Source organism: Folsomia candida, unplaced genomic scaffold, assembly GCF_002217175.1.
Source record: "Folsomia candida strain VU population unplaced genomic scaffold, ASM221717v1 Fcan01_Sc020, whole genome shotgun sequence".
NCBI lineage: Eukaryota > Metazoa > Arthropoda > Collembola > Entomobryomorpha > Isotomidae > Folsomia > Folsomia candida.
In genome coordinates this window covers 3300223-3327470 of record NW_019091212.1, presented here as the reverse complement: position 1 = coordinate 3327470, position 27248 = coordinate 3300223, and the positions used below count along the sequence as shown (strand labels likewise).

Below are 27248 nucleotides of genomic sequence, written 5' to 3'. Positions count from 1 at the left end.
AAAGAATGGCAGCGAGTCGTCGTGGTTGTTGTGATCTATGTGGTGATGATCCATTGCTTATTCATTACGCTCAAGTTTATTTCCGTACTTAAACTGCTCACAGAAAGAGAAAATAAATCGTTTAATCTCTGCACATCGTTTCAATCACGATGATGAGATGAGAGCTGTAAAGTATGAATGCCACGACCCACAAATAGTGAGTAGCTGAGAAAGAATGACTCTTTTAGTGAGTGCGGATCGTTGCAATATTACCATGGGCGGTCGGGCGGAAGAAGAGCATAGATCTTCCCGAGATCCAAATTAAACGCAGAGTGTATATTGACGACAAGACTACAAGATAATGACGAACTCAATGAATGTATGTATCACGTTGTACTTAATGCAGCACTGGTGAATTGATGGTGCATGCAATAGCTCTTCTTCTCCTGCTGGAAATGAAATGCAACGTGGAATGTTAACCTAACCTTACATGTAGATGAGAGAGAGAGAGAGAGAGAATTTACGGTCTGGCATGATTAGCGGAGACATGGTTCCCTTCCTTAGGAAAACTTGGTTGGAATGGAAAGTAATAAATACAGATTATAAAGAATGCATGTTGTTGTTAACCCAACATAAATTAACAAGGATAGATTAACATGATGGGTAAAAGAGCCGCAAATGTTTTCCTTGGCTCGCAAGAAGTCGCACACTCGTTGAAGCGAAACCAATTTCCTTCCCTGCGAGAGAGAGAGAGAGACAAAATGCTTCTTTGAGAGGACAGACGCGACTGCTTCCTTCGACGACCATTATGTAAAATGTGCCCGAATCTGCTGCCCGCCCTGCTAAATAAGGACGCACTCAATCCGGAGAGATATCACGAAGCCTACGCAAAGTTTTTGAGGAATAAGGACGACAACTTTCAATTTTTCGTATTCCGTCCATGCACAAATCCACCACTTTCTCATTCCGCCTTGATCCGAGTGGTGATCATGATTCATTGAATTGCAATCCACCCAACCTAATCCCTCCAAGATCAGTCAAATTAATCCACTTTTTCCTATTCCCGTATTTCTCTTCATTATATTGCATACATATTGCAAACACGTATATACATACGTGCATATTATGCATGTGTAGGCCTCAAGTCCGGTTATTTCGTCCCCTCCTCTCATCATCATGCCCAGTAATCAATCCCTGATCCGAAACAATTAAACCCAATAAATGGGTCTAGACCACCAACAACCACCAATTTTGCAGGTCAGGTCACTTTGGCCTGGAAAACATACAAGGTTTATTTTACGACCGTATAAATAACGCCTGCCAACAATACTCATACGTTCTAATAGATTCTCATCCACCTTTTTTTAGCATTCGAACCCATGTAAAAAATAAATTGAGCAGAGGAAACCATAATTATGAAGGATTCCGTGAACAAGTGCAATAAAAATGGAGAAAAAAGAGTGTTTTTTCAATGACTTTGAATAAACTGAAATGACAACTGCACTTTTGCATGTCAAATGGACTTAAAAAAATATGCCTTCTCGCTCATTGAGCACACTTATTTCGTCAATCCGTGCAAGTTTGGGAGTCCGGGGATCGTTTGGCATGTAGTAATAAAAAGCACCCTATTATTTGCGACAAACGGTAGCAGAAAACGTACGTGCACAGTCCCATCGTCATCATCATTATGTATCATTGTTAGTACGCACGTATAGTACTCTATAGTCCGTCAAGTCAATAAGTATGAGCAATAAATAGACTCCATTTTCATAGCGGAAGACTTGTAATAATTCTTGGTAATTTTTACTCAGAAGTTTTTACGAACTCGTTATTCCAATATTTTTATAGGTTTCTTTCTTCTCTGACTGGCGAAGTAGTTTTCTCAGGGGACGCCATAACGCCATGCAATTCACATTGCATTATTAGAAAGAAGGCAAGAAAGAGCAAATAAGGCCGAGATGTGGACGAGTGATTCTTGCGAGTGGGATTGGAAGGGGTGAATTAGGCATCATCACAAAAAGAAGAAGGTAATCAATAGAGGAATCGTTAGGTTATGATTACACTAATAAACTGGAGACAAACACGGTTGAATTCCAGCCGTTGCGTTGTTATGCACTGACGACGACGACGACGACGACGTGGATAAGAAGAAGTTCTCTTTATCATTTCATTTATTACTGCGTGTTGAAATTGAGCCGGGTTTCGTATGTACATATTATTCTGGTCTGGCAACTATACAAGATTTCCACCCATCCACCCACCCACTACATACTTATACTTATCCATATGCATATACTAATATTTTAAAAAACTCTGTTTATTCGCTATTCTTGGATAAATGCCGGATTGACTGGTGAAGAGAGTTGTTGTTTTTTATTACGAACGTGCAGACAGCAATAAGATCTCGAGGGAACATTCATAACTTTTGGTTTTTTAAAAAACGAAACGAATCCAAGTCGTCGGCACCACAGCGACCAATCTTTTTTAGAGCCGTGAGTTATTAATATTTTAGGAAAATTGGAAAGCGCAAAGTTTTAAGTAAAATAACTGCTACGACGGTTATTAGATTGTGCTGGAGAGTGAGAGAGAGAGAGAGTCGTTGGTGTTAATTGCCTCATTGAAGAGCTCATGTATAAATTTGAGAATATCTCCGAGAACGGGAATCATCATCATCATCTCACGAGGAGGAATGCGACTGAATGGAGAGATGTTTATGAATAATGTTGAGATTAGGAAATTACAACAATGGTGCTTTAGCTAAAGGGCCGGCCACTAAACAAGAATTTACTGCGTGCAATAGGCCGTGCTTTATAAAAAGAGTGGTTTTGTGTGTGTGGCCTTTATAGAGATGTAGCCAAAGCCAGGGATAAAGAACACCAGAGTCTCTCACAGAGAGAGTCGGACGGAATCATCCTGCCTTCCAAGACGAAGAGAATGAGAAGTGGTGGTGGTGGAAGGATAACAACAAAAACGAGTGTTTGAACCTTTTCCATGTGTGACGCGGCTTCGGAAGCTCCAAGGTCTTTCCCTGTAATTACCCCTAATCATTCCCCCTCCACAAAGGAAAGCCGATATTAAATATGCACTCTGATTCAAAATTTCTCTCTCTCTCTCCTCGTATCATGGTCAAATACTTACACACTTGTTTTAATTCATTTCAAATAATTTTTGGGAAATGTTCTCCTCACAAATTCGGATATTTTGATTGATTCCGTCAAATGAGGAGGGAAGGCTCGTCATTTTTGTCTGTACCCGATCGTCCGTCGGTCGGTCCAATTTGTCTCAGACTAAATTAATTCTGCTTAAAAAATAACTTCCTTGCTTACTCACACACTCAGAAATACAATGCGTAATAGTTGATGCCATTGTTTCGTTGTCACAGGTAGTTTTCTCAGTCGAAATTACGCCACCGTTGTCTTCGTCAATGTTGCGCCGTGGGATCCTTCCGCTTGCTGTTTTTCATTGTCAAATTACGAAAACATCATCATCACCGTCGTCATGAAGAGCATGATTGCAACGCAACGTCCGCTCCACCACTTATTCAATGATAAGTAGACAAAGAATTGTTAACTTATTTAGTTTCACCACAAATTTTTGGAGGAATGAACCATTACTTTAATATTTTTTGTATATAGATGAGACAAAAATTACGGTTTGAGATGAAGTCATTTCATTCCATTTTTTTGGAAGGGATAAAAATATATTAAAAACAATGGCGACAAGTTATGCGGTAAAACCGCGGAAAAGGATCTACTTTTTCCAATACCTAACGTATTAATTCGCAATCTGTGAGCGCGAATTTTAAAAATCGCAAGTAGTCCAAGGTTGATGTCGAAAAATGTGTTAATCTAACTTGAAGCTTGTCCTATCTGATTCTATTCAAATGTAGTTGGGAAAATTCAACAATATTAACTTTAAGCTTGTGGAGAAAATGAATACAACTTTTTGAAAATTTCAATGTAGCGCCTCAAAGAAGCCTTATTTCGAAAAACAGGTCCTAATGAGGGCACACCCCCACATCTCAGGAATAAGATTCAGATGAGATCCTGTCAAAAAAATCAAATTCGTGGTATGTTGTCTCAGTGAGAATGAAATGACACAAAATCCAACATTTTGAATTTTCATGCTCTTGAGAAGCATTCTTTCAAAAAATGTTTCAATATATACATATATTGTATGTATGAATACAATATTTGGCTATAGCCAAATGATCTGCGGATATGATAAGTTAATATTTGCAATGGTTCCCACCAACTAGTGGGGGTATACTGAGATATTCAGAATGTGTTTTATTTAAAGCAATCTAAATTTTCAGAAAACCAGCGATAACTTTTCAAAGAAGGCGAATTTCGAAAACATGGTTATTTTGAGGGCACTGCACATTACCCTCAGGAATATGATTCCAGTGAGAATGACTCAAGAAATCGATTCTGTGAACAATTTTCTCCAGCGAGAATGGAGCGCCCTCAAATATGACATTTTGAATTTTCCCGCCTTGGGGATGCTTTATTTCAAAAAAAGTTTCAAACGTTTGTTGTAGCCCAACTATCTCTGCATTTGACTCCGTCAATGGTTTTTGTCTATTTGTCACCCAGATCATTTGAAAAAATATTTTGTGTTGAGATCACGGCACAGAAATTATTGCATGTAAACGTAGATATTTCAAAAAGTTTTAGAAATTTTGAAAAACGGCATGCGTACCCTATCCCTCGATTTTAGAGATGGTCATAATGCCGGCGACCGCATTGCTCTATCTCTTAAGACGGACTCACACGAGCCCTCTCAAATTAACATTGGCTGTCGTGATTCCATACTACCTCTTCCACATATACTTCCATGAAAGTAAATGGGGAAAAAAGTAGAAAAATGGATGGATTGAGAGTTAGTCTCATTTTTTCCTGCACTCATTATTATGCATATTAAGTACTACCGACTCCTACTTGATGTCATGATGAGACAAGAGTTATTTATCGTTTTCTTGTTCTCTCGCAAATGAGGGAAGAATTGTGCAAGTTGAAGAAAAGTGAGCCAATGTGTGTGGTAAATCGTTTCTGATTTTTGTGTCTTTATTCATTATTTTTCCTCTCCTCGACTAATAAGCGAGTCATTTAGAGAGACATAAGGATGAAATATTGTCAGTGTCAGTGAGCCAATTGTGCTCACTTATGAAGTTACTGATACCCCTTTTCCACTAAATTACCATCTACTATTTGCCCTACACGAATCCTTCTGAGTTGTTGGATACTGAAAAAAATTGACTAGTTTCGCCTCCTCCTCACAAAAATGGTTATTTATCCACCTCATCACGGCCCATTTCGCTGGTGTAGATACGATCCAAGTTTTTGCAAGTGTTAGTAAAAAGCCAACATAAAATGAAGTACGATGTCGATATTACATACGCCGGAGAAGAGGACGATGCCGTTGCCGTTGCCCGGCGTGGATTGGCTGGAGGGAAGAATTGGTTCCAGTTAAAGAGTATCCTGTAATTAATGTGGATAGATGTAGATAAAGATATCTCGAAACGAAATGGCTGAGTTTTCGTACAGCTTTTAGTTTACTTTTATGACGTCCATTAAGCCGGAAATTGTGTATTAAGGTAACATTGATTGATTTATTACGGAGGATTGCTTACTAAATATTTATTTATTATTTACATGGTTGAATTGCGAGCGATTTTGTAAGATTGAATGAAATGTGATTTAAATCTGTCATTTTATAATGGACGGATTTCTTTCAACTGATTCGAGGTGGAGTAAAACCATGTCGTTATCGTGATTACGTACGTAACTGACTTTGTTGTGCAAACGATCCTTGTCAGTTCTCAACCATTTTAGAAAATTGAGGTGGCTCCTTACTTAGCAATCAGGGTTTCCTTGTGGTTTTAGGCAGAGAGAGAGGAAGTTGGGTGCACCAAGAAATTGTAAAAAATAAGACTTTTTGACTTGAGAGAGATCCAGCAAAAGTTACTTCTTTCTTGCTCTCAGAGTTCAATCCAATCCACTTCGTAGCGTTTGTAATGGAATGGTTGACGTTAAGTAATCTGCTCGCTCAGGCTCTTTGAGCTCAAAGTAAAAGTACAACCGAGTGATTAACTATCCTGAAAGGTGAGTCCAGAAGTCAGTCGAGTAAAATTGGCTTGTCACTAACTATTCGGGTGAGATGAACGGCAAGCACATCACGTATGTAGCTATATCACAACCTCGTGCATACACAGATAGCAGATGAGATGATGCATGAGTGGATGATAAAGAAGATGAAGAAAACCAACCAGTAGTGTTTAACCCACCATCACCACCGCTGTTAAAAGGAGTAAGTAATACATAAGTGAGCTCATTATTCGGGGGAAGGTTCCCAGATTTTCGCAGCTCTGATGCAGATTAGACATTTATCAAAGGAGCTTAAAAAACCGATGAAATATATCCCACGTACATGGCCGTGTAGGCATGCAACTTGTAATAAATTGCATTCTGGTCAAAACTGCGAGACCTGTTTGGACGAAATGAATTAAAAGTCCAGTCCGAGCATGTTGCGAAATCATAATAATAATAACAAGCCTTGTGCAATGACGGGAGAAGGAGGGTGCGCATAAATACAAACTACGGCTTTGAGCTGCTTAGACCGTCCTGCTTGTGGAATGGAATGTTTTTAAAGACTTTTTATTATATCGCGAATTATTCACTTTTGCGGGATATCTTGTAAATAAAATTGGTTTGATTAGACAAACCTAACTAGGCTCTGGATTGTTAAGGAGTGACTAATGAGAGAATTATTGCGTTAAGTTTGCATCACAAGGATTGAGCGAGAAGAAGGAGACGGCGGAGAAGTTGCTCAGACAGAGTTTAGGTAGGGAACAGGTGTGTTTGGAGGATGGTTTGTCGGCATTTTTCAAAGAGGCGAGGTGCGAATTGTTGTTAGAAGTGTAATCACGCATTGATGGCTGTTTTTATCAGTTATCCTGTAAAATGCCGACTTGTATTCTTTACCTTTTGCTTATTCTTTTACTTTTGCTCTCTTCTTCTTCTCCTCTCATTGGAAAAATCATCATGTTTGACTTCTGTCTTGAGGTATGTACTATACTCTTCTTCTTCTCACAATTTCTGGGTAATTAGCTAAAGAGGGGCACAGCTAGAGATGGCTTGTATCGGATCGGAAATCCCCTGTCAGTCTCTCTAAGGGTTAAAAAGAAAGGAAAAAAATGGGTGTCCCTTTCACCACCAGGCCAACAGACCAAATAATACTCTGCAGTGAGACCACTAACAAGAATCTCCTCACAAACCAGATTTTCCCAAAAAATCATTACCCTTGTTGTCTTGTCATAAACCCTTCCCACCCATCTCCGTCCCACCTCGAGTAACTCATAAGTAACTCACTCTTTAGTAAACGGTACGAAAAATAAGCCCATCTCGCACATACCCATCCGCCACCTTTCCAACATAAATAAGAAGGAGGGACAAATTGTGCCAATTCAACAATATCCGTCGAGATGCGATGAGACGATGCTTTTACAAAGTCATGAATTCATCTTCTATGATGATGATGATGACGACGAATGAATTTCTTGTGTCACCCATTAGTGTTAAAAGCCGATTAGACGAAATAATAAATTGTTTTCTGACTTGAATGGAGTGAAATCTTTCCGCTTTTTTGAGGAATTTCTCTCCTTGGGTAAAAAAGCGGTCGAAGAATGTGCCAAGGTGATACGTAGATACCGAGAAGGAGTTGGAGTTGAGCAAGGAATAAGACTTTTGGATCACCAGATTAGATAGCGTCGGTGGCATGGCATGATTAAACAATGTGTGATCTGCTAATGCTCACTCACACAATTAGCATGGATGAAGAGAGAGGATAAGAAAGAAGACCAAGCGGCAAGTTGAGAGAATGGATGGATGGGATCCTCATCATCATCATCATCATCATCGTCATCTTCTTCTCCTGAGTTGAAAAGTGGTGCGGACGAGTCAAGACAAAAGAAAGAAGGATTGAATTATAATAATGCTCTAGTGCATACATATTTCTGCTGCTGAAGATAAAAATTAGCTAAAATCCTATCTAACCCGCCTCGTCGTCGAGTAGTAGGCAAGTCAGTCGGTCACCTCTTCTCAGCAGCAGCACCAGAGCGAAATAATGGAGATTGTTACAGAATCAAAAGGGTTGAGTGCGAGTGTGGAATGCGATGTCGGTGATGCATTGCATTAAGAGAATTTTGTCTCTCTCGTATTATTCAGTCGACAGTAATGTGCACATTATTATCTCACTCACTCACTATTTATTCCCACTCATCCCACCCGCCCAAGTCATCATCCCTTAAATATGATCCCTTGATCTTCTTGTGGCCGCTCCCAAAAGGAACCGATTACACATGTCGTACATTTCTCGAAAACCGATTAAATAAGTACACTATTCCCTTACTTAGCGTATGTTGAACATGTAAATGCTACCCGTTGCGATGCAGTGTGAATAATGCCTCAGCGCTCTGTTATCTCGTCTCGTTCTTTAAATGATGATGATTCATGCAATTAATTGACTTGTAGCTTATATAGTCATCTCTGTTAATTAGTGAAAACTATGTGTGACGTGTGTAAGCGAGTTGGAATTATTTGCTAATTGAGTAAAAATTTGCAAGCCTTCACTTCACTCCCCCGGGGGAAAATTGGGTTAATTTGCACATTCGGGGGGACGACGGTGAGCGAGTTAGTTGTTTGTGGAGATAAACGAGCCTATGGTGGTGGTGGCTCGAACGCAAGGTTGTGGGCAGGGAAAGATGATGATATGAAGTGGTTGTTTGGGGTGAGCCCCTGGAGGGATGACCAAGACGACCATAAGAGCAGCGTTGCCGTGGTGGTGGTGGAGAGTGAGTGAGCATAAGCGTTTTGAATGCACGGCTTCGAAATTAAAGGCCTCTCTGGCAGAGTGAACATCTAACTCCCCTTTCACGCGCACCTCCATTTTTTTCTCAATTGATTACACTCAAGCCGCCGGTCGGTCCTTTTCATCCTCGCCGATGCCGACTCTCTTAAAAGGAGAACCACTTGCTGCAACACTTACATAATACACTCCTTTTGTTCAGCCACCACCACTTTCTTCACCTCAACCCGGAATGCATGTCTTCTCACAGTATCTTCTTCTCTAATTGTTACACCATTTATTTAACTCGGTCTTAAATAAATTCAACAACTGACTAATAAAAGAGTCGCCTAGTTAGTTATGCAGGCAGAGAGACAATTATGCGTGCTACGAAGGGATGAAATTTGTCAAATTTTTCCGGACTTTTGTTTCCATTTGATGTGAAAATTTTCACAGAATTTTCACAGAATTACTAATGAGTAATTGGGCATTTAGGATCGTTTTGGACTGCCAAAAAGTATCAAGACAGTGAGTGACTCTCCTATCATGGAGTCAATTCCACAGAATTTTATGAAAAGGGAAGAAAACGAGTTCCGAGGTTGTCTTATTCTTGAGAGAGAACTGTTTAACCGGGGTGTGTGTGTGTGAATAACAGGTGTGAAAACTGATTGGGGGGTCTTCTGACAAATCTCAAATTTTTACCATTTTCCATCCTCCAGCAAAAACTAAACCTGTCTAATTTTTTTCTTGCAAGTTCTTCCTCCATTATTCCCATCATCTCGATGTATGCATGTACATACATATTATATGCAAGTAGATGCTAAAAAGTTCATAACACACAATTCTAGAGGCCATTCAAGTATTACTTCATCAAATTGAGTAGTCAGTCGTTTATTTCTGTCGTCCTATCTCCCATGTTTACATATGGGATCCGTCAGTCTTTTTGTCCATGATTTCTTCCATGGCGTAATACCTGAACGGTGTCCGATCACTAGTGAACGAGTCAATTAGTTCCCTGATTATCATTCTCGATGAATTTTATACATTCCAACCAATTCACATCGCCACTTGTCAAATCTTAGCCAGTAACAAAACGCGTATGCATATGTACAAGGGACCGAGTTAAGTTATTAGATCAGTCATTTCCACTTCCGCTGAAAATCCCCTCCATGCGCCCAAGCGGGAACAGTGTTTCCTACCGAGGTCAATGGGGCCTGGGACCCAACGCCTTTTCTGACGATGAATAGCTTTCGTTACAGGAGCGTCTCTGAATTAAAAAAATAAGCACCAAGCTAAGCAATTGACTACAGTGAAGAAAGGAAGGTGGGTGAAGAAAGCAAGTGTCACTGGCCTGCTGGCACCGACCGAGTGAAATGCGGGCACCTGCGTGGTAGATTGAAACATAAGTTTAACAACAACGGATTCGAAACAGCATAATTAGACGGCAACATGACATGACAGTTATATGACACCAGTTATTGTACACACAAATAACGCACACGAGCTCATCCTCCTCACTCTCATGCTCGCACACACACTCTCTCTTTCTTTCCGTCATGTCATAAGTGTCTCTTTATGAATTCAGACGTGTATGTATCTCTCTCCAGTCGGATAAAGCAATCATTGTCATTCGTGGTGCGGTGAGAGGGAAAGGAAGAACAGGTACTTATTTCCAGCACAAATGGAACGCTACACCACCACTTGTGTCACACATTTTGCAACTGAAAAAAATGTGGAAATCCTAGCATTATTTTCATCGGTGATGATAATCATCATTAAATCCACAAAACGCGGCGATAGGACAAAAAAAGATTCACACAGTGGATAAACCAGGAGTGGTTGGAGTATATTGTGTTTGTGTGTGTGTATTCTGTTGTATTTTGGATTGCATGTCATACACTTTGTACTAATTTTACCTGGCATGGAGTGCAGACTATGTTTCATATTGGCATGCAAAAATACGATTATATTGTTACTTGAACTACAATTGTATCAAATTTTCACAAATTACTTAAGCTAAGTGGGAAAAAGTAGTTTCCTTTTCGGCTTTCTGAGCTGCACACAAACAAACAGAGACACACACGGTGAAATAAATGGGAAGTGAATCCAATCCAATTCAGTTGTGTAGTTATGTATCATGGTAAAAGAAGGAAATTACACGGTGTGGTAAGTAGCAGAGGAATGCGATATTATATTCGACCAATGGCTGGACTCCAGTATGTACGTTCTCCTACTATTATTACTGCAGGGATGATATTTTTAATGGGGCTGTATGATGTGTGGATTGGATAGTGCGTGCAAGGACAAGATGTCATTTCAAAATTCGACAGGAAATTTGGACCAATTTTCTGCTGTGTGGCCCTATCCTTTATCTTCATCCTTATTAAAGTAAACCAATAATGGAATAAGCTAACACCGTAGCTCGATCATAATTCCGCTGTATCATGAACACTGCACAACAATGGGAAAAGGTGTGTGTGATCCCTTTTTCATTGTTTAACCGACGACGAGGTAGTCGCCGCCACCGCCGCCGCCGTGTGGTAGATCAAATGTTTATTAGTTTTCTGAAAAATTGAGAAACAAACAATGTGTCGATGATGGACATCTGTGTGCATACCTGGTTAACTTGTTACATGACTTTATGACTTTCTGTTTTGTAGAGGCAGCAACATTTTTTCTAAATTAATTGGTTACCTGGCTTTTTTTCCTTGCCAGAATAAAATCTCACGATTGAAACGATCTTCTTATTTATTAAACTTGTTAAAAAATAGGAATGAGTTCAGTTACAGAAAACATGTCTTTTTACATGCTCATCCAACCCGTTCTTCTCGCATGGATTGGTCTCTCTCTCTTCCTTCGTTGGCAATTTAGTGTCAGTAGCGGTCAATTAATTGAGTTGTTTGTGGGCGAAATTCAGTAGCTGGTGAAATGACAAATAACATGGCACCACATAAAGAAAATGGTAAACTGCAGTGCTACCTTCGAGCTCATTATACAGCACAACGTGGCGAATAAATCAGTCCATTCAGTGCTCGCGATATAATGAGCCGTCTCATTTGACAAGGGCAGGTTTACTTGAATTTTATTACTCGTCGAGCGGAGAAGAGAATATTGAAAAACTAAAGGTTTTTCTTCCAAAGATTGATGTAAATACGTACTGATTAAAAAAACTCTGAATTTCTATACGAATTCTGATCATGTGAATGGATCGACATCAGCGCTTTTTAACCCAACATGCACATCATCATCGTCGTCATTATTGATATCAATTAATGGCTGAGCTAATACATTCGTCAGCTTTTGTTATGCAGGCAAAAGTGGGAGCAACTCCTGTCTTTCGCAGGAATAAAGAAACGTAACAATGCTCACTTCCCGTGACTGCGTTCAGGTTATCAAGGCATGGATCACACGTATAAAACGCAGCGTTCTAATTTATTAGCAGATGATTATTACGGCATAACAAGTGCTCTGTTACAATTTTACGTGTGTATGTGTATGTAGTAACAGCAGTCGTTATTGTACTGTTCTGGTTCTGATGATAAAAATTCCCTAATTATTTCGTTACCTTGCTACCTACCTGCCTGCCTTGGTCCTAGTAGCTGTAATGATTACCATAAATCTTAATGTGTACACCTAATTAGGCAATAAAATGACTGACTGACTGACTAATGTGGCTAAAAAGGTTGAAATAAGTAAGTAATAGATATTAAGTATTCCTGGTTCAACATTATTGCACGTGCACATAAGATACACAAGTAAAAGTAGGAATGAATTTTATAGTTAAAAAAGCACTGTGCGGATTATGCTTAATCAAATTATTTACGCATGATGGAGAGAGGATTTCGAGTGGATTTAGTGGAATGAGATTAATTACAATTTACACATTTCAACAAAAAACGAAACAACTATTTTTACATATTCATGCTGCTACCTACCTTTCAACCACTACTGTTTACTACTAATAAAATAAAACAAGCTCTATCATCATCATCATCCCAATTCCACTTGATGACAGTGGTAGACCTGCCTATAAATAGCAAGTCATTTCCTGCTATTGAGAAATTCTGAGGAGCCTGCTCATCTGTGGATTGGATAAATTAGTCAAATTTCTCTCTCTCCCTCAGTTTCAAAGAGTGCAAAGGATGCCGTCAATCTCCGACTAAGTAATCATGGTGTGATACTGTATGAGTGTCTCTATGAGCAAACTTAATGATCCCTTAGCTCTCTTTATTGCCTTGTTTTTATACGCATTAAATTCATAAGAATAATATTATTATTACGAGAGCTACACTTTTTCTTCCTCCTCCTCATAGTAAACGTATTGCTATTACACATCGCATGCAATGATATTCTCTACAAGGCAGTAAAACATCTAATTATTCGCAAATCCGTGTACTTGGCGCATGCAGGAATGAGTTCAACTGCAAAAAACAACAAGATCATCTCATCGTCTCACATGATGACACGTAACAAGTAGGAAAATATGTGTGTCGGAGATATTATTATAATACTAATTTATCCGAAAATGGTACCCACATATTATTTTCTTCCAGTGAATGCTCCCAATTTGTTTTTCCGCTGTTGTGTGACTTTCATCGCTTGAGCTTTCATCCCGTGCCGTCGAATAGGATCGGGAGGACGGGACCCCCTCGACTGCAACGTTCCTTTAGAATTGGGAGCCCTTTTGTTAAAAGGCCGACTCAACCCGTCATCTCTTATTATATCTCCGTTCCATCTTCGCCTCTCCTTCAAACTCACACGTTATTGTTATTATTATTACCATTATGTCATGTCGTTAACTTCATACGTCTCTACAGGTGAGCTTCCTTTCTGATTATCCGCTCCTCTCCGCCTTCACGCACCTTTGCATTAGTCCATCCACTCGGTGTGTCTCTCCAGATATACAGTACTGCTCTCCTTCAGACGAGCTTTCTCATTACTATTAACCCACACTTTACTTATTTTATGCCTTTCATAATATCACCTGACTCGTAAAACTTGCACAAAAAGATCAACGCTTCCATATCCATCCAGATAATGAAAAGTTTGAGAAAGAAAATTCAAAAGTTAAAAATTATGGATACAAATTTGGACTAAATTGCTTAAATTACCTAAATGTCGATTTGCGAATGAAATCAAGACAAAATGTGTCTCAATTTTATGTAATTGCAATTCAACGTCTCATTTTCCATCCCCGTTCCAACTCGCAGTTTGAGATGTTACTAATAGTAACTTACTATGTGAGCTGAGCTGACTGATGGTTGTGTGAGTGCCGGCCGCCGGGCTGGAAAAACAATGGCCAAACTTAAAAAAACAGTTGACTTTTAATTTTGAGGAGACTACTTTGTTTGTTAAATTGTTAGATAATCAAAAACTCATAAACGATGGAGGATCCATTGGAGGATTTAGGTCCCGAGTTCACGGCAAGTATTTGTTTAGCGAAATTTACTACGTGATTGAAATAGTTTATAGTTTGTAGTCATTTTAAATCATAAAAATATTTCTTTTATGTGTCCTCATAGTTAAGGTTGAATAAAGGATCCGAAATGTGCCTTTCGGATTACGTAATGAAAGCAGTCAGTATGGATCTATGGATAATTGCAGCACGGAAGGACCGAAGAAGAACATATTTGCATTCCAAAGCTGCCAAATTAAAAAACAAGAGGATGTACTCTTCCCTGCGTCCTACGTAAGTTGTTATCTATTTGTTATTATTAATACCTGCAACTTTGATTCTACTTGAACTAAAGCTTAGTAAACTCAACACCATCAATTTACCAAATTAACACTGTGACTTGCCAGAAATGGAACGATTTGTTTTGTTAATTCCTCAGAAATACGAGTTTCTCTCCTCATCTCTCCATTATCCGTATTGCTTTGTTATGTTGTTTGCTTTCTTAAACTTTGGCATTGTATTTGGGTGCAATTAAGAATCTGGATCTACTTTACAGAAGAAGAACCGTTGAACCATGACCATTTAGCAGTATGGATATGTAAGGGCATCATCATCAGTGAACTAATTACTGTGAGGATGCGATGAGCAGGCTCAAAATATTTATCTTTCCTTTGGTTACAGTCTTCAGAACTTTTTTGTTCCAGGATGACGGAATGGATTAGATACATACATACATAGATGAGTAGAGCCGATGAGTATATGTTCATACTTGGCCTTTGTTTGTGCTTAAGTGTGTGTGGTTTGGCGTTTGGGAGAACATTATCATGGGAGTATTTTAGTGTGTGAATTGAGTTGAATGATGTATTTGTAACAAATCCGAAAAAAACAAGACGGAACAAGGAGCCTGGCTGGATAGTCAAGTTAGTCGTAAGTAGTTGATCCCAGTTTAGTATGTTTACGTGTCAAATGTATTATGTCATGAATTGACTGAGAGACTTGGTGAGGTTCTCGCATTATTCATCTTCTTCTTTTTCTCATCATCATCAAGAACGTTGTATTAAAAAAATCCTTCAATCCTTGGTCATGTGTGATGTTTACAAGAAGAAGAAGGATGAAATCCGTTCCTACATATGTACCTACACCACCAGATACAATGCATGATGACCAATTTTCTTTGTATAAAATGTTTCAAAAGAGATCTGGTTGTTTGAGTAGTTTATAAGGTTTATGCAGTTGCCTTGTTCTTTTTCTCCTTCTGCGGGCTCCTTGAGAGTTAGTTGTTTTTGATGATGTTCTGTTCTGGTTCGTAATATCATCACGAAAGGAAACAAATTTAGGGAAAAACAAAGAGTAAGCAACACTTGAGTAAGCAAAGGAGCACCGCCGCCGTCGTTTCTTCTGCTTGTTTCACTCCATCCTTCTTAAAACTAAAAGTCTTCAAGAACATCAGTAATCGGTTCGACTCGCTATGTAACAATTCACCAGCTAGCAGCCAGGCATACACCTTAATCCGGGCTATCAAAGTGGAAACAAATTAAAACAAAACCACTTCATATGTATTTACAATCTCTACAAACTCTAATTTCTTTCTTTTTAGGTGGACAACTTGCAGACTTAGGAAGAAGTTGAAGAAAAAGGGGTATCCTTTCAAATAATCGTATATTCAAAATTTGTACAGCCTTGCAAAATTGTATTAAGTCATTTCATGTCTCTCTGTTTAATCGAATTGTATTTTAATGTGTATTTCAATATGTATGTAAAACGATAATAGTTAGTTAGTTGTCACAAATTTGGAGCATAAAATTAATTATAAAATATTGTGGATTATACACGATCAAAACTCTTTATATAGAGTCATTTTATACTTTTATTTGAAAATAAATAGCGAAAAATTTAGAAGAGCAATTTGGCAGTAAAATGCGACACACGTATTATAAATATTCATGTAAAAGCACATTCACGTCTGCATGACAAAAAATGGTCTCACATTTTATGCAAGTTTTTTCAGAGGTAGTATGTAGTACATGTCACTTTATCCCTCTAATCATTACGATGAGTCTGTTTTGCTGCTGATGATGATGTCTTGATCATCACTTAACTTTTCTCATATCGTTCTTTTCTCATATCGTTCACGTAGTCGATCTGATCCTGAGTTTTACTGTTGTTTTTGTGACTTGTTGGCTTCTACATATGTATTGTACATAGGTACTTACCGTAGTAATAAAATAATGTAACTTAAACCAACTAACCATGCACTCCTTAATTGAGATGCCTTATTTTAACTCCTTTAGTATATAAAACGAGTCAAACTGGAAAAGCCTGGAAAAGAATAATAAATAATCAATGTTGGTGCCCTACCTGTGCTGACCTGTGTAAACAAGTACCTGGGCTACCTCTTATAACGCACGAAAAATATGACAAAACCACATAATTGGAAATCATTAGTACATATGTACTTGCATGAAAAAAAACTACCGACAAGACAACCGAAATAAAATATTCCAGGTATTATGATTTATTTGTTGCAATTGTTTGGCCGTAATTGTGTGGTACACAAATTTGATACAAAAAGTTTTTAACCAGTATGGAACTGTGGGAGAGAGTAAGTAATTAATAATTTTGGAGTCGAGCCTATGCAGAAGGCGGAAATTGTCGAGTATGTCACAAAATTGGCAGGAGCTGTTATCCTGCCCTCGGTGATGGTACGTATGTACATATATACATCATACACACATACATTATGTGTATGCATTATATATATACACACAACACAAGTTGTTACACGAATGTAACAACTTGTAATTGAATTTGCATTAATAAAATTAAGTGATTTTCTAAGTAGGAACCAATGATGTCGCGATGATCGAAAAGGAAACCAAACGCTAAAAAATGTGCGTAAAGTTATCGTTTAGGTTAGGCTTCACAAACTTAATTGTTCAGTGTCGGCATCTCTGGAAACGAAGGTATTTATTTGAATATCTTCGAGAATATGTCATTTTACCGGTGGGCTGCATAATAAGCGTAACAATTATACTATTAATAATTAATATTATTATTCTATTCTAAGGCCTCCAAGCAGCTTGCGCCAGTGACTATGCCATCGCCCAATTCTACTACTTGAAGAAACTACTCTTCGTTCATGGGGCTTGGAACCACGACAGGATTACGAAAGCGATATTCTACAGTTTCTACAAGAACATTTGCCTCATTCGACCAAATAGAAAAAAGATGACCAGAATGATGATGATCAAGAAGCCAAGGTTGATTGAGTGATCTCATGATCGATGTGGGTGAGGTTCGTTAAATAATAAATTCCATACAAATATTGATATTTCCACTAATTAAAATGTATCTTATCTTTCATTCAGATAACCTGTTTGCGGAATGTGACAGAGGGAAAGCATTTTTCAAAATCCAACAAAACATTCAGAACTGCCTTCGTGTTGACATATTTTTAAATGATTTTTAAAACGTTTATAACTGTTTCGTCTTGACCTGGACCATCCTTAACTTAAACACTTTGTACAGCAAATTGTGACCAATAAACTACTTTGAAACAAAAAAAAAGATTTTTTATATTTTTTCAGTGGTAATATAATAGCAAAAAGTTAAATTTACTTACTATTATTTTCATCTCATCACAATTTATATAATTGAGATGAATTCTCAAATTCCTCAAGAATTCGAGATGTTTTGTTCTACCGCATTTTTTTCACTTCGCTTCCCTCTCCCTCTTTCTTGCTGCTCTCAGTCCAGTCTCCACGTGCTGCTCGGTCAGTTCAGTAGTTCAGTCAAAGTAGATTCCTCGCCATTTTTTTTACCATTTCACATTTTTTTTAGTTCATTTCAATTGTCTGCACTTATCATTGCGGGGGAGCTGTGTGGAAATTGACGTGGTAATTCATTCATAATTTGTGACTAAAGTTGATGAGAAAAGAATGAAGTTTTGAATTGTTGAAAGTCCTGATTTTCTTGGCATAATTTGTAATTAATTGATAGTATTAACACTTTGGGTTTATAATTATTTGCAGATTTAAAGATAAAAGCAATCATGATGGCTAGTTGTATCGATTCATGGGAGGAGGATTCACCTAGAAGCGACGGGGAACATTCTTCAACATCGCCGGAACCTACGAGTAACGTCGCCGTGGACGACTTCACTGGTGGAGAGAAGGATTATCGCTGTATGTACGTAAGAGCTATTACAGAGGAGGACTTACAAAATTTGTCCAAGTCGTTGGTGGTACTAAGTGACGACGATGAAGTTAGCGAGTATGAAGAAGTTAATGTAGAAGAACAAGGAGGAGAACGACCGCTTTTGTATAAAGTAGTAACTTATGAGATGGCTTGCAAATTGGCACAACAACTTGTAGTGCTAAACCAATCTTCAGAAATATCGGAACTTAATATTCCAAGTACAAGTAGGTTGATAAGTCATCCGAGTACTGGAACTGAAGGATCTCGCTCCTGTTGTGCATCAACCATTAGTATTTCGGACAGTGAGGGTGAGTCGATTCAACCCATTTTTGTTGGATCACATGAACAGGTGGAAACTCCAAACCTCTCTTCCAAAAACAATGCAACGAAAGGCATGGAAGTGCAGAAAAATGAAGGCGCTGGCAAAAGTGCATCATCGAAATCCAAACAGTCGTCTACGACTACACCTGGTCTCTCGGCGGGTGGCGCCCTTGTAAAGGAATCGAAAAAGAAAACTCAACTCGAACGTAAGATTAAAAGTTCGCCTCATGAATCTGAAGAATCCACAGCACCGTCAAAACGGCGTCGGCGTCGTCCTCGCCGTTTTTGCACCACCTCCAGTTCAGCAGGAGAAGAAGAGCAGCATGATTCAGATTCCAGCTGGTCTAAATCTCCCACCAGGAAGAAACGACCAACTTTACCAAAAGTTCGCGTCGAGAATTCGCGTCGACGAACTGCTTCGGCAAGAGGAAAGTCTTCTACAAATAAAAGAGTTTCTCGAACCACTAAAAAAGCGACTTCAGAGGAAATAGAGGTAACTTGTTTTACTAAAAAAAAATAATCTAATCATTAACTCATCCAATGTTTCGTCGCTTTACCAGGCGAATGATGCAGTCCCAGAATGTCAAACCGTCGTAGCTATGATGGACACTCAGCGACACACACGTTGCGGCATCAAGACCGGTATTTCTTGCGAACAACTAAGTTCAAGTAAATATCCCTGCCGACGATGCAATCGAGAATACTATTGTTCTGTTGAGCATCAACTAGCCGATGCTAGCCGTCACAAGCCGTTTTGTAAAATTGATGCACAACTGGAAGGTATGTTTTAATTATTCGTATTCTCATTTATTGTAATTTATAAATGTATTGCACAACTAATTACAATACTTTCTAGTTATACCTTTCAACGAAGAATATTCCTATTGGCTCGAGCACAGTGCCCCTTTACTTTATGAGAGATGTCTCAACTTCGTTCTTGTATGGCCGTCGTTGACGGTGGAATGGCTTACAGAAACAGTCAAGTAATGACACTTTATGGAATTGTCTATAAAAAGGAGAATAATTTTTGTGCATTATATTTTGTACGCAGTATTGGGCCCGAACCCCAACTTTTGCTAGGGACCCACACTGGGGACAGCGAGCCCAATCATTTGCTTATCTGTGGGGTTAATTTGAAAAAAAATGATGCACATGAAGGCGAACTTCATGTATTGAAAAGAATCACTCATAAAGGTAGCACGAGACACGAGTTAATATATTTAAAAATTATGTTGTAATACCGAATTATGTTTTGTAACAAACAGGCCAAATTTATCGAGCCAGACACATGCCCCAAGATAGCAGCATTATTGCGACAAAATCGCCATCCAAAGATGTCCATGTCTTCTTTACGCATGATTTTCCGGAGGTGGCTGAAAATGACGGATTTCGTACGTCTCTAGTGTTGCGGGGGCACAGTCAAGGTGGATTTGGATTAGCCTGGAACATTAAAGAGCGGGGAATATTGGCTTCGGGCTCCAATGATGGAGTGATTTGCTTATGGGATATTTGTGCCAACCCGGACACAACTCCCGAGCCCACCATTTATCTTTCTTCTCCAAGAACTGTAAAAGCATCAGTCAAATATACTGAACATACTTCGGTGGTGGAGGATGTTGCTTGGAATTTCTTTCAGCCACATGTGTTGGCATCTTGTGGTGATGACAAGGTATGTGTGGTAATTCCATGAAACAATACACATTTTAAAGTAGCAATAATGAGGAATGAGTGGCTAAATTTTTTAAACAATTTATGGCGTAGAAACTAATTTTTTGGGATATTCGCACTACGACGTCTGCCCAGACTAAGGAAAATGCTCATGATGGAGATATCAATTCAGTTTCATTGTCTCCCTTTATAGAGTCCTTGGTTTTGACGGGTGGTTCAGACAAGGTACTGACTAACTATTTATAAGGAGAAATAATTTAGTATGGATGTACAAATGGGAACAACTTTGTTATTTTTTAAATGGAGTCATGGTTTCGATTTCGATCGTCATCACTACAGAAAATAACTAACCTAATCCAACTATTTATTATTACTCCAGGCTGAACATTTAATTTGCTAATGAGTACAAACTGCTTTTATTTAATGCAATTATTTAATGACGATTAATTTCAGTTGGTAAAGATTTGGGATACTCGCGTATTAAATGACCCCGTCTATACAATTCAGCCATTCAAAGATGCTGTGATGAATGTACAATTTTCTTTGTATGATAATACCTTTGCATCCGCTGGAGACGATGGGAAAGTCTATATCATGAGTACCACTAGTTGTTCATCTACCAGTTCTTCAAACGAGAGTGACGATGGCAGTATCCCCAAAGAATTTGAATTTATACATAGCGGTGAGTTGGGTTTTTTAAATCATACTTCGATTTATTCTTAATTATAAATTTAATTCCAGGGCATGTCTCCCCAATACATGAGTTCTCGTGGAGTTCTGGAGGAATGATAGCATCTGTGTCAAACGACAATATTCTTCAGGTATGATTTACAAATTATACTTATTGCTTGTAGTAGTCAGTTAACTAATTTGTTAATTTACGTTATCCTTTGATTGTCTTAGATATGGGAACCCGCACGAAAAGCTGATGAAGATGAAGACGAATTGTTCGTGCCACGTGAAGACAAATAATACACTGACCAATCATTCCATTAAAAATCAACTATAGAATTTATTTGTTAACATAACATGTCAAACGTTTGGGTTTTGTTTTTGAATTTCCAATACAAGTTGTTAATGTTCTTAAATTGACTATTCATTCATTGGTCAATTTTTGCTTAGTTTTTATCCCTATATATACTCATTGGTTGTACTATTTTTAGTTGTGTGTTATAATTTTAAAATTACCTACAGCAATAAAGAATTTTAAACGTAACTCATCAATGAGCCCTGTCAATGTTTTATTTTCAACAAACCATTAATTTGTAGGTTAAAAAAATCAAAGATTATCCTATTTTCTGGAATTCTGAATAAACTTAGTAATTAATTTCTCCCATTTTTACACTGACGCATGCACACGAATTGAAAATCCAAATGACTGCATATTAACTTCGTAATCCAAAGAAATTACTGCATTTTATGGTCTCATCCTGATTGCTAAAATTTGAGAAATGTGACATGTGTAAATTTAAAATGATGTAAGCCAGTCAGAAACCTTTCCGATGAGACGATGAGAAATACTTACGCTTTGTTTGAAAAGCATCATTTTCTCCCCCTCGGAGGAGAGCACGGCATCGCAACGTTTCTCACTCGCTCGACAGGGAGTGCACACGGCAGAATTACAAACCAACGCGCAGCGAGAGAGACCGTGCCAGCGTTTTCATCGTTTTTATATACTAATCTAAGGTTTTCATGGACTTTTTTGTCCCATACATGAAATTTTCATAAAGCATCCACTCAACATGATATTCCTCATCATCTTAAAATTTAACACAGTGTTGACAAGAATTACGAAACAATTTGAAAATTCGTCTCGTTGATAATGTGAGTGATCATATCTTTGTGCAGAACGTGAAGTTTTGCAAGTATAGCTTTTTTTAGAGACCAGAAAAAACAAGTCTTAAAATTGGAGGGATTGCGGACGTGCATAAAGCATCTCGTCATTGGTTGCACGTAATAAGAAGACGACGATTGAATTGGAATAGCAGAAGAAGAAGTCGAAGATCGAAAATGACTTTAGCTGGGCGAAGGAAGAAGATGCAGTCAAGCGGAGGAAGTGGCTCATCAAAAGCCACGTGTGTAAATATGATGCTCTTGTTATGCCACTCCAGACACATAATTCGACTTTGCCAGAATCTGTTTACCTTGAGTATTAGGTTCATTTTCCATCAGTTTTCAGTCTAATTGACGAGATTCAATTTGAAGCACACGCCTCATCCCCATGTTACACATTATGCAGGCATGCACGTCATTACAGTTCCACTGTTGGAAGTAAGTGCATACGTACGTACGTATGTATGGTGTGTGGTTGGTTGGTGTCTGATGCCAAGATGAACAACTAAATAATTTAAACATCCCAATAATGGTTATTGGCTGCAGGTCGGTTAACTATTTAACTGTAATATTCATTCAACGTGCGGCATTCTACATAATGTGATTGTGATCTTTGGCCTGCTCACTCCTCACATCATAATAAGAAATACACTCACGCCAGGCCAGAAGCTATGAAAGAGCACATTGTGATTCAAGAGGCGTTTAATAGCTTGGAAACAAAAACTAACAAATTTGACATATTGTTGGTCACAGTCAAAACCGAAGGTCTCAAGGAAAAGGAGAAGGAATGGATGGATGGATATCTGGGAAGTTTGTGATGTTTTGTCGTTGGTACATCTGGCCGGACTTGAATAGTTTTCCTATTATTCATTATTCTTTCCTTGATTGGATCCAAGAGATAGAAGAGAAAAAGACTTCTCATTTGACCGTCAAAGATGTGTTTAAAAGTTGATTCTTGAATAAATAAACTATTGTTGGTGCACTAAGCGTCTTTCGGTTTAAAGATGCTCAAACAGAGTGTACGTACTCTCATTGGCTCATGAGATGACTTGTAACACATACAAATGTAAATGTAGGTACGTATTTATGCATGTAGGAACACATACACAATTGCCTTCGTAATAAGAATAACTCGTCCTGTCAAACTATGTACCACTGGTTAAATTGAGTTGCACAATTCAACGCCAATTTTATTACTAGAAATTTATCCGTAATTCATTTACGGAGAGCATATTTAGATCCAGATACAATTTAATTACTGCTCAATATAGCCTCACACATCTCTCGAAGCTGAAGTCCTGTTGAAGGGGCAAAATCTTGTAAATTGGTGGACACGGGCAAACATCAAAGTCATCCATCCATACATATTTACCGATTTGTGTAACTGATACAGCACAAAATGCTTTGCCCACACTAAAAGGGACTTTGTACGCTTAAATCTTTGGTGGTGGTCTCTCGATCCTCAACCTCATTTCCGTTGAAAAGGTCGACTATACAAGTTAAGGAAATGCTTTTTCCTCCTCCTCCTCCTCGTCGTCCTCGTCTTGAGAGACTGGGAGAAGTGGGAGTGATGCTTTCTAATGGGTCTGTGATGACAATCGAATGACAGCACCCAGAAAGAAAACACTTTCCCAGATCGCTTGTGTAAGAAGTGACCTCAACAACCACACGAGCCACAAGAAGCCAAGTCTACCACGCATAAAACGGGAGCAATCTTTCCAACCACAAATTACTTCTCTCTCAGTCTCTCTTTCTACTCAAACAGTTATTCTGAAAAGTAAAGATGGGATCGGAAGTGCCTCACGAAGCAGGAATGGCTCATCACTCTGACTCGTGTGTCCCCGCAATATACGGAGGACAGACGGATGGATGGATGGGACAAGACAAGCCAAAAACTCTCTCTCTCTCGAGGGGAGGAAAAATGGCCAATTTTCAAAAATCGTGTTTCACCAAGTGAATGAATGAAGGAGACTCAAATTCCGAAAAAGAAAGTCAACCGGAAGAAAGATTAGCTTATTTGGTTGGTTCTTCTCCCACTGCGCGTTGGTTATACTGACGCTTACTCCGCCGTAGGAAAAAGTGAGACGCGACAAAACCAAGCAGTTCGACAAGCACTGGAGGGGATTTGATCCTATTATGAATGTACATTCGCTACAACCTCCCCCTAATCAAGTGAATATTGTGTGGACCAAATTGAGCTGAAAATACGATTCGAGAGTTGAATAACTGATTAGCTAAAACCTATTGACTTCACTCACTCAGACTCAAAAGTAAAGCTGTCTCACTCTCCTCCAGCACCAGAAGAGTGAGTTAAGAGCATAATAAAGAGTGGACCAAGACCACTTTATCATTACACGGAGTGATGAGCCTCCTCTTCTCTAAAATGACGTCAGGCTTTAAAACGTGAGCAGTTTAACACACTCGACTACACTTTTCCTCTCATTGCATCCCCCTTCATTTCAGAAAATAGAATCGACCACAAGTTGCGGATTAAAACAAGTGGTTGATTGATACAGAAAGCCAATTCATTATTGGGTACCCCAGCCACATACGTGTGTTCTTATGCAGCTACTTTTGCACCCACTGTACATGACACGACCGCGATTGGACTGTGCCACTCTAAACTCGTGGCGAAAGAATGAGCCTAATTTTCAATGAGTGAATGGAGGATTGACAAGAAAAGTGCTCTACTTTTTAAACACATTTTACTTCTTTACACCAACTTGCCAGCCAGCCAGCCTTGAGATGGTTGGGTGCAGTCGTACATAATTGAGACGACGGGTGGATGAAGAGCTCACTCGAATGCGATAAAATAAAAATTGGCCCAACTTTTTGGCTAATTGAGATGAGACTCTAAATTTTCTCGTAATTCACAAGTGAGCCTGATTATTGCAAGGACGACGGGACGGGAATGCTCAATCCCAGCGTCTAAGCAGACATCAAGAACTTTTTTTCATAATCGTTCCTATTACATGCACCCCAAGAAGACCAACGACGAGTCAGTCTGCTCCTCTGTCTGCCGAACTGACTTATCTAACTGGACGGGATGTTGGATGTGAACGTGAAGAAATTGTGGAGGAAAGTGGTGCTGAGAGTGGAGAGTTGAGAGAGATTTAAGTGATCCGAATAGAAATTCATATGTCAGCAGCCAGTTGACTTCCATCCGTTCTCTCATCTCATCCCCATCCACCATCTCATTTGTATCTCATCGACTCCAACTTAGCAGAATTGCTTATACCCTCAGCAAAGGAAAGCAAAGCCTGCTCTCCTAATTACGCCGTGTTACGATTGCGAGGACGACACGGTTCAGTTATCGTCGACATGAAACCCATACCTTGTCGTCCCTTCCTCCCTGCACCGTGCGTGATGGTTTTAACACCCGGTGAACCCAACAAGAGTCATTTATTCTATTCCATTCAAATTTTCCATTTTTTCAAAAAAATCAAAGAAAATATTTTGTTTTCATAAAATTTCACTTGGTTCGATTTCATACATAATTGTTCTGGGAACATTTTGAAAAGAAGAATAAAAAGCAATGATAAATAAATGAAATATTTGTTGCGTAAAATGGACCGTTTTTCCTGCAATGAACGACCTATTTGCTTACTTTGTTACAGATACTTGAAAGTAAAACTGCACCGAATTTGATCCCATTTTTATACAGGATTGAAGAGGAATATTAGAAGAGGACCAGTATGCATGAGAGTTGAGTGAGAGTATCGGAAATATTGGGCAAACCAAATGTCAGGGCGTTAAATTGTAAACGGAATGCGTGTGGGCTGAGAGATGTTTACATTTCTGGAGGAATCTTTACAACATAAGAGTTAAATTTGGTCTCTACTTTCATCCCACTCCCATTATACGTGGTACATACGGCTTTGGGATCCTTTTTATTTCACGACCATCATCATCATCATCCCAAGGAAACTACTACGACTACATCAAACAACTCCACTCTTACTGCAACTTGACTTAATTTGAGGCTTGTAAATACGTCTCTCTCTTCTTCTCCCTCCGATACTTCCGTGTAATGTAGAGCAGCGCCCATTCAGACAAGTTTGCAGTTCAGAAGACCATCTTCTTCTGCTCTCGTACTCTCACTCCTGCTGCTGCTGCTGCTCCACAAAGGCGAGACCTTTTATGAACGTATGAGAAAACAAAAGAAGACGAATCCCTGCAAAAGAACAATGAAAATGTTGGACGCAGAACGCGGGCGACTATGTAAAAGTTAGTTTCATGCTGGTGGTGAAATTATGTTTTATGTGCGAAACAGCTATAAAATGGGTTGTTACATGTACACACTGACGAGACTGTCGGTCGGTCAGGCTGCTGGTGAAACTACTGCCAAAATCAATTCAAGCTGATCAACAACAGGACGAACAAAGGCCAAAAGTTTATTTACATTTCGATGGCTGGGTTGATGATGCAGACAATAAAAGTATAAAATAAAACGGAGCGATGAATAAATGGCGAAAATTCGTGGAGAAAAGGGAAAACCCATTATGAGAGTAAAATAGTGGAGGTCCACTCCTCCACGGCACGACTCAATTAGTGCACGCTTTTATTATTAAATGTATAATGTTACCGGTTGAGAGCTTCTTCTTACCTCTTTCTTGGAACGGGTAGAATCAGTCCACGGACAAGTTTTGTGCCTACCTTTGTGCTCTGGAGAAAGTTATGAACATCACGACTGCCATGCTACGAGGACATAAAGTAACACAATGCACACTCCTCTCTCGAATCCAATATCGAGTAGCTTTCTTCTTTATGCAATATTTATTGTTATCCAGCCATCTCCCTCTCTCTCGCTCTCTGTCTCCCTGTGTGTTGGTAAGTATGCGACATTATAAAATAATGACGGGCCACACGTAATGCAGATTTTCCTCCTTTTCCCAGATTCCATTAAGCAAATTGCTACTTTTACACATCAACACCTAGCACCTGTCCTGCCCTGTGATATTATATTTACACTGGGCTGATGAGACCCTATTCTTCCTCACTGCATATTATT

At 38.9% G+C, this 27248-nt stretch overlaps 1 protein-coding gene and 1 long non-coding RNA gene across 4 annotated transcripts; both read left to right on the top strand.

Moving 5' to 3' along the window:
* The first annotated feature begins 16533 nt into the window (after positions 1–16533).
* On the top strand, positions 16534–17785 carry LOC110858154. Of its 3 annotated transcripts, XR_004836756.1 has the most exons (5): positions 16534–16723; positions 16802–16920; positions 17061–17181; positions 17286–17513; positions 17587–17785. It is a non-coding gene; the product is annotated as an uncharacterized LOC110858154 (long non-coding RNA). The 3 variants fall into 3 exon arrangements; XR_002548734.2 differs by having other exon boundaries at positions 16537–16920; positions 17058–17181; XR_002548735.2 differs by having other exon boundaries at positions 16539–16920.
* Positions 17786–17964: 179 nt separating this feature from the next.
* On the top strand, positions 17965–21621 carry LOC110858011. Its single transcript, XM_022106636.2, has 10 exons — positions 17965–18114; positions 18250–19229; positions 19297–19516; positions 19593–19719; positions 19788–19930; positions 20002–20405; positions 20498–20629; positions 20858–21086; positions 21146–21225; positions 21308–21621. The coding sequence occupies exons 2-10, from the start codon at positions 18270–18272 to the stop codon at positions 21374–21376; spliced, it is 2364 nt and encodes a 787-aa protein (XP_021962328.1). The 5' UTR covers positions 17965–18114; positions 18250–18269; the 3' UTR covers positions 21377–21621.
* The last annotated feature ends 5627 nt before the right edge of the window (positions 21622–27248 follow it).

Bases quoted from the DNA above. Each gene is read 5' to 3' on its own strand.
- LOC110858011 (XM_022106636.2), top strand. From the start codon at position 18,270: ATGATGGCTAGTTGTATCGATTCATGGGAGGAGGATTCACCTAGAAGC. The intron at 19,230-19,296 runs GTAACTTGTTTT...TCGCTTTACCAG, and splicing joins CGACTTCAGAGGAAATAGAG to GCGAATGATGCAGTCCCAGA. The intron at 21,226-21,307 runs GTATGATTTACA...TGATTGTCTTAG, and splicing joins CAAACGACAATATTCTTCAG to ATATGGGAACCCGCACGAAA.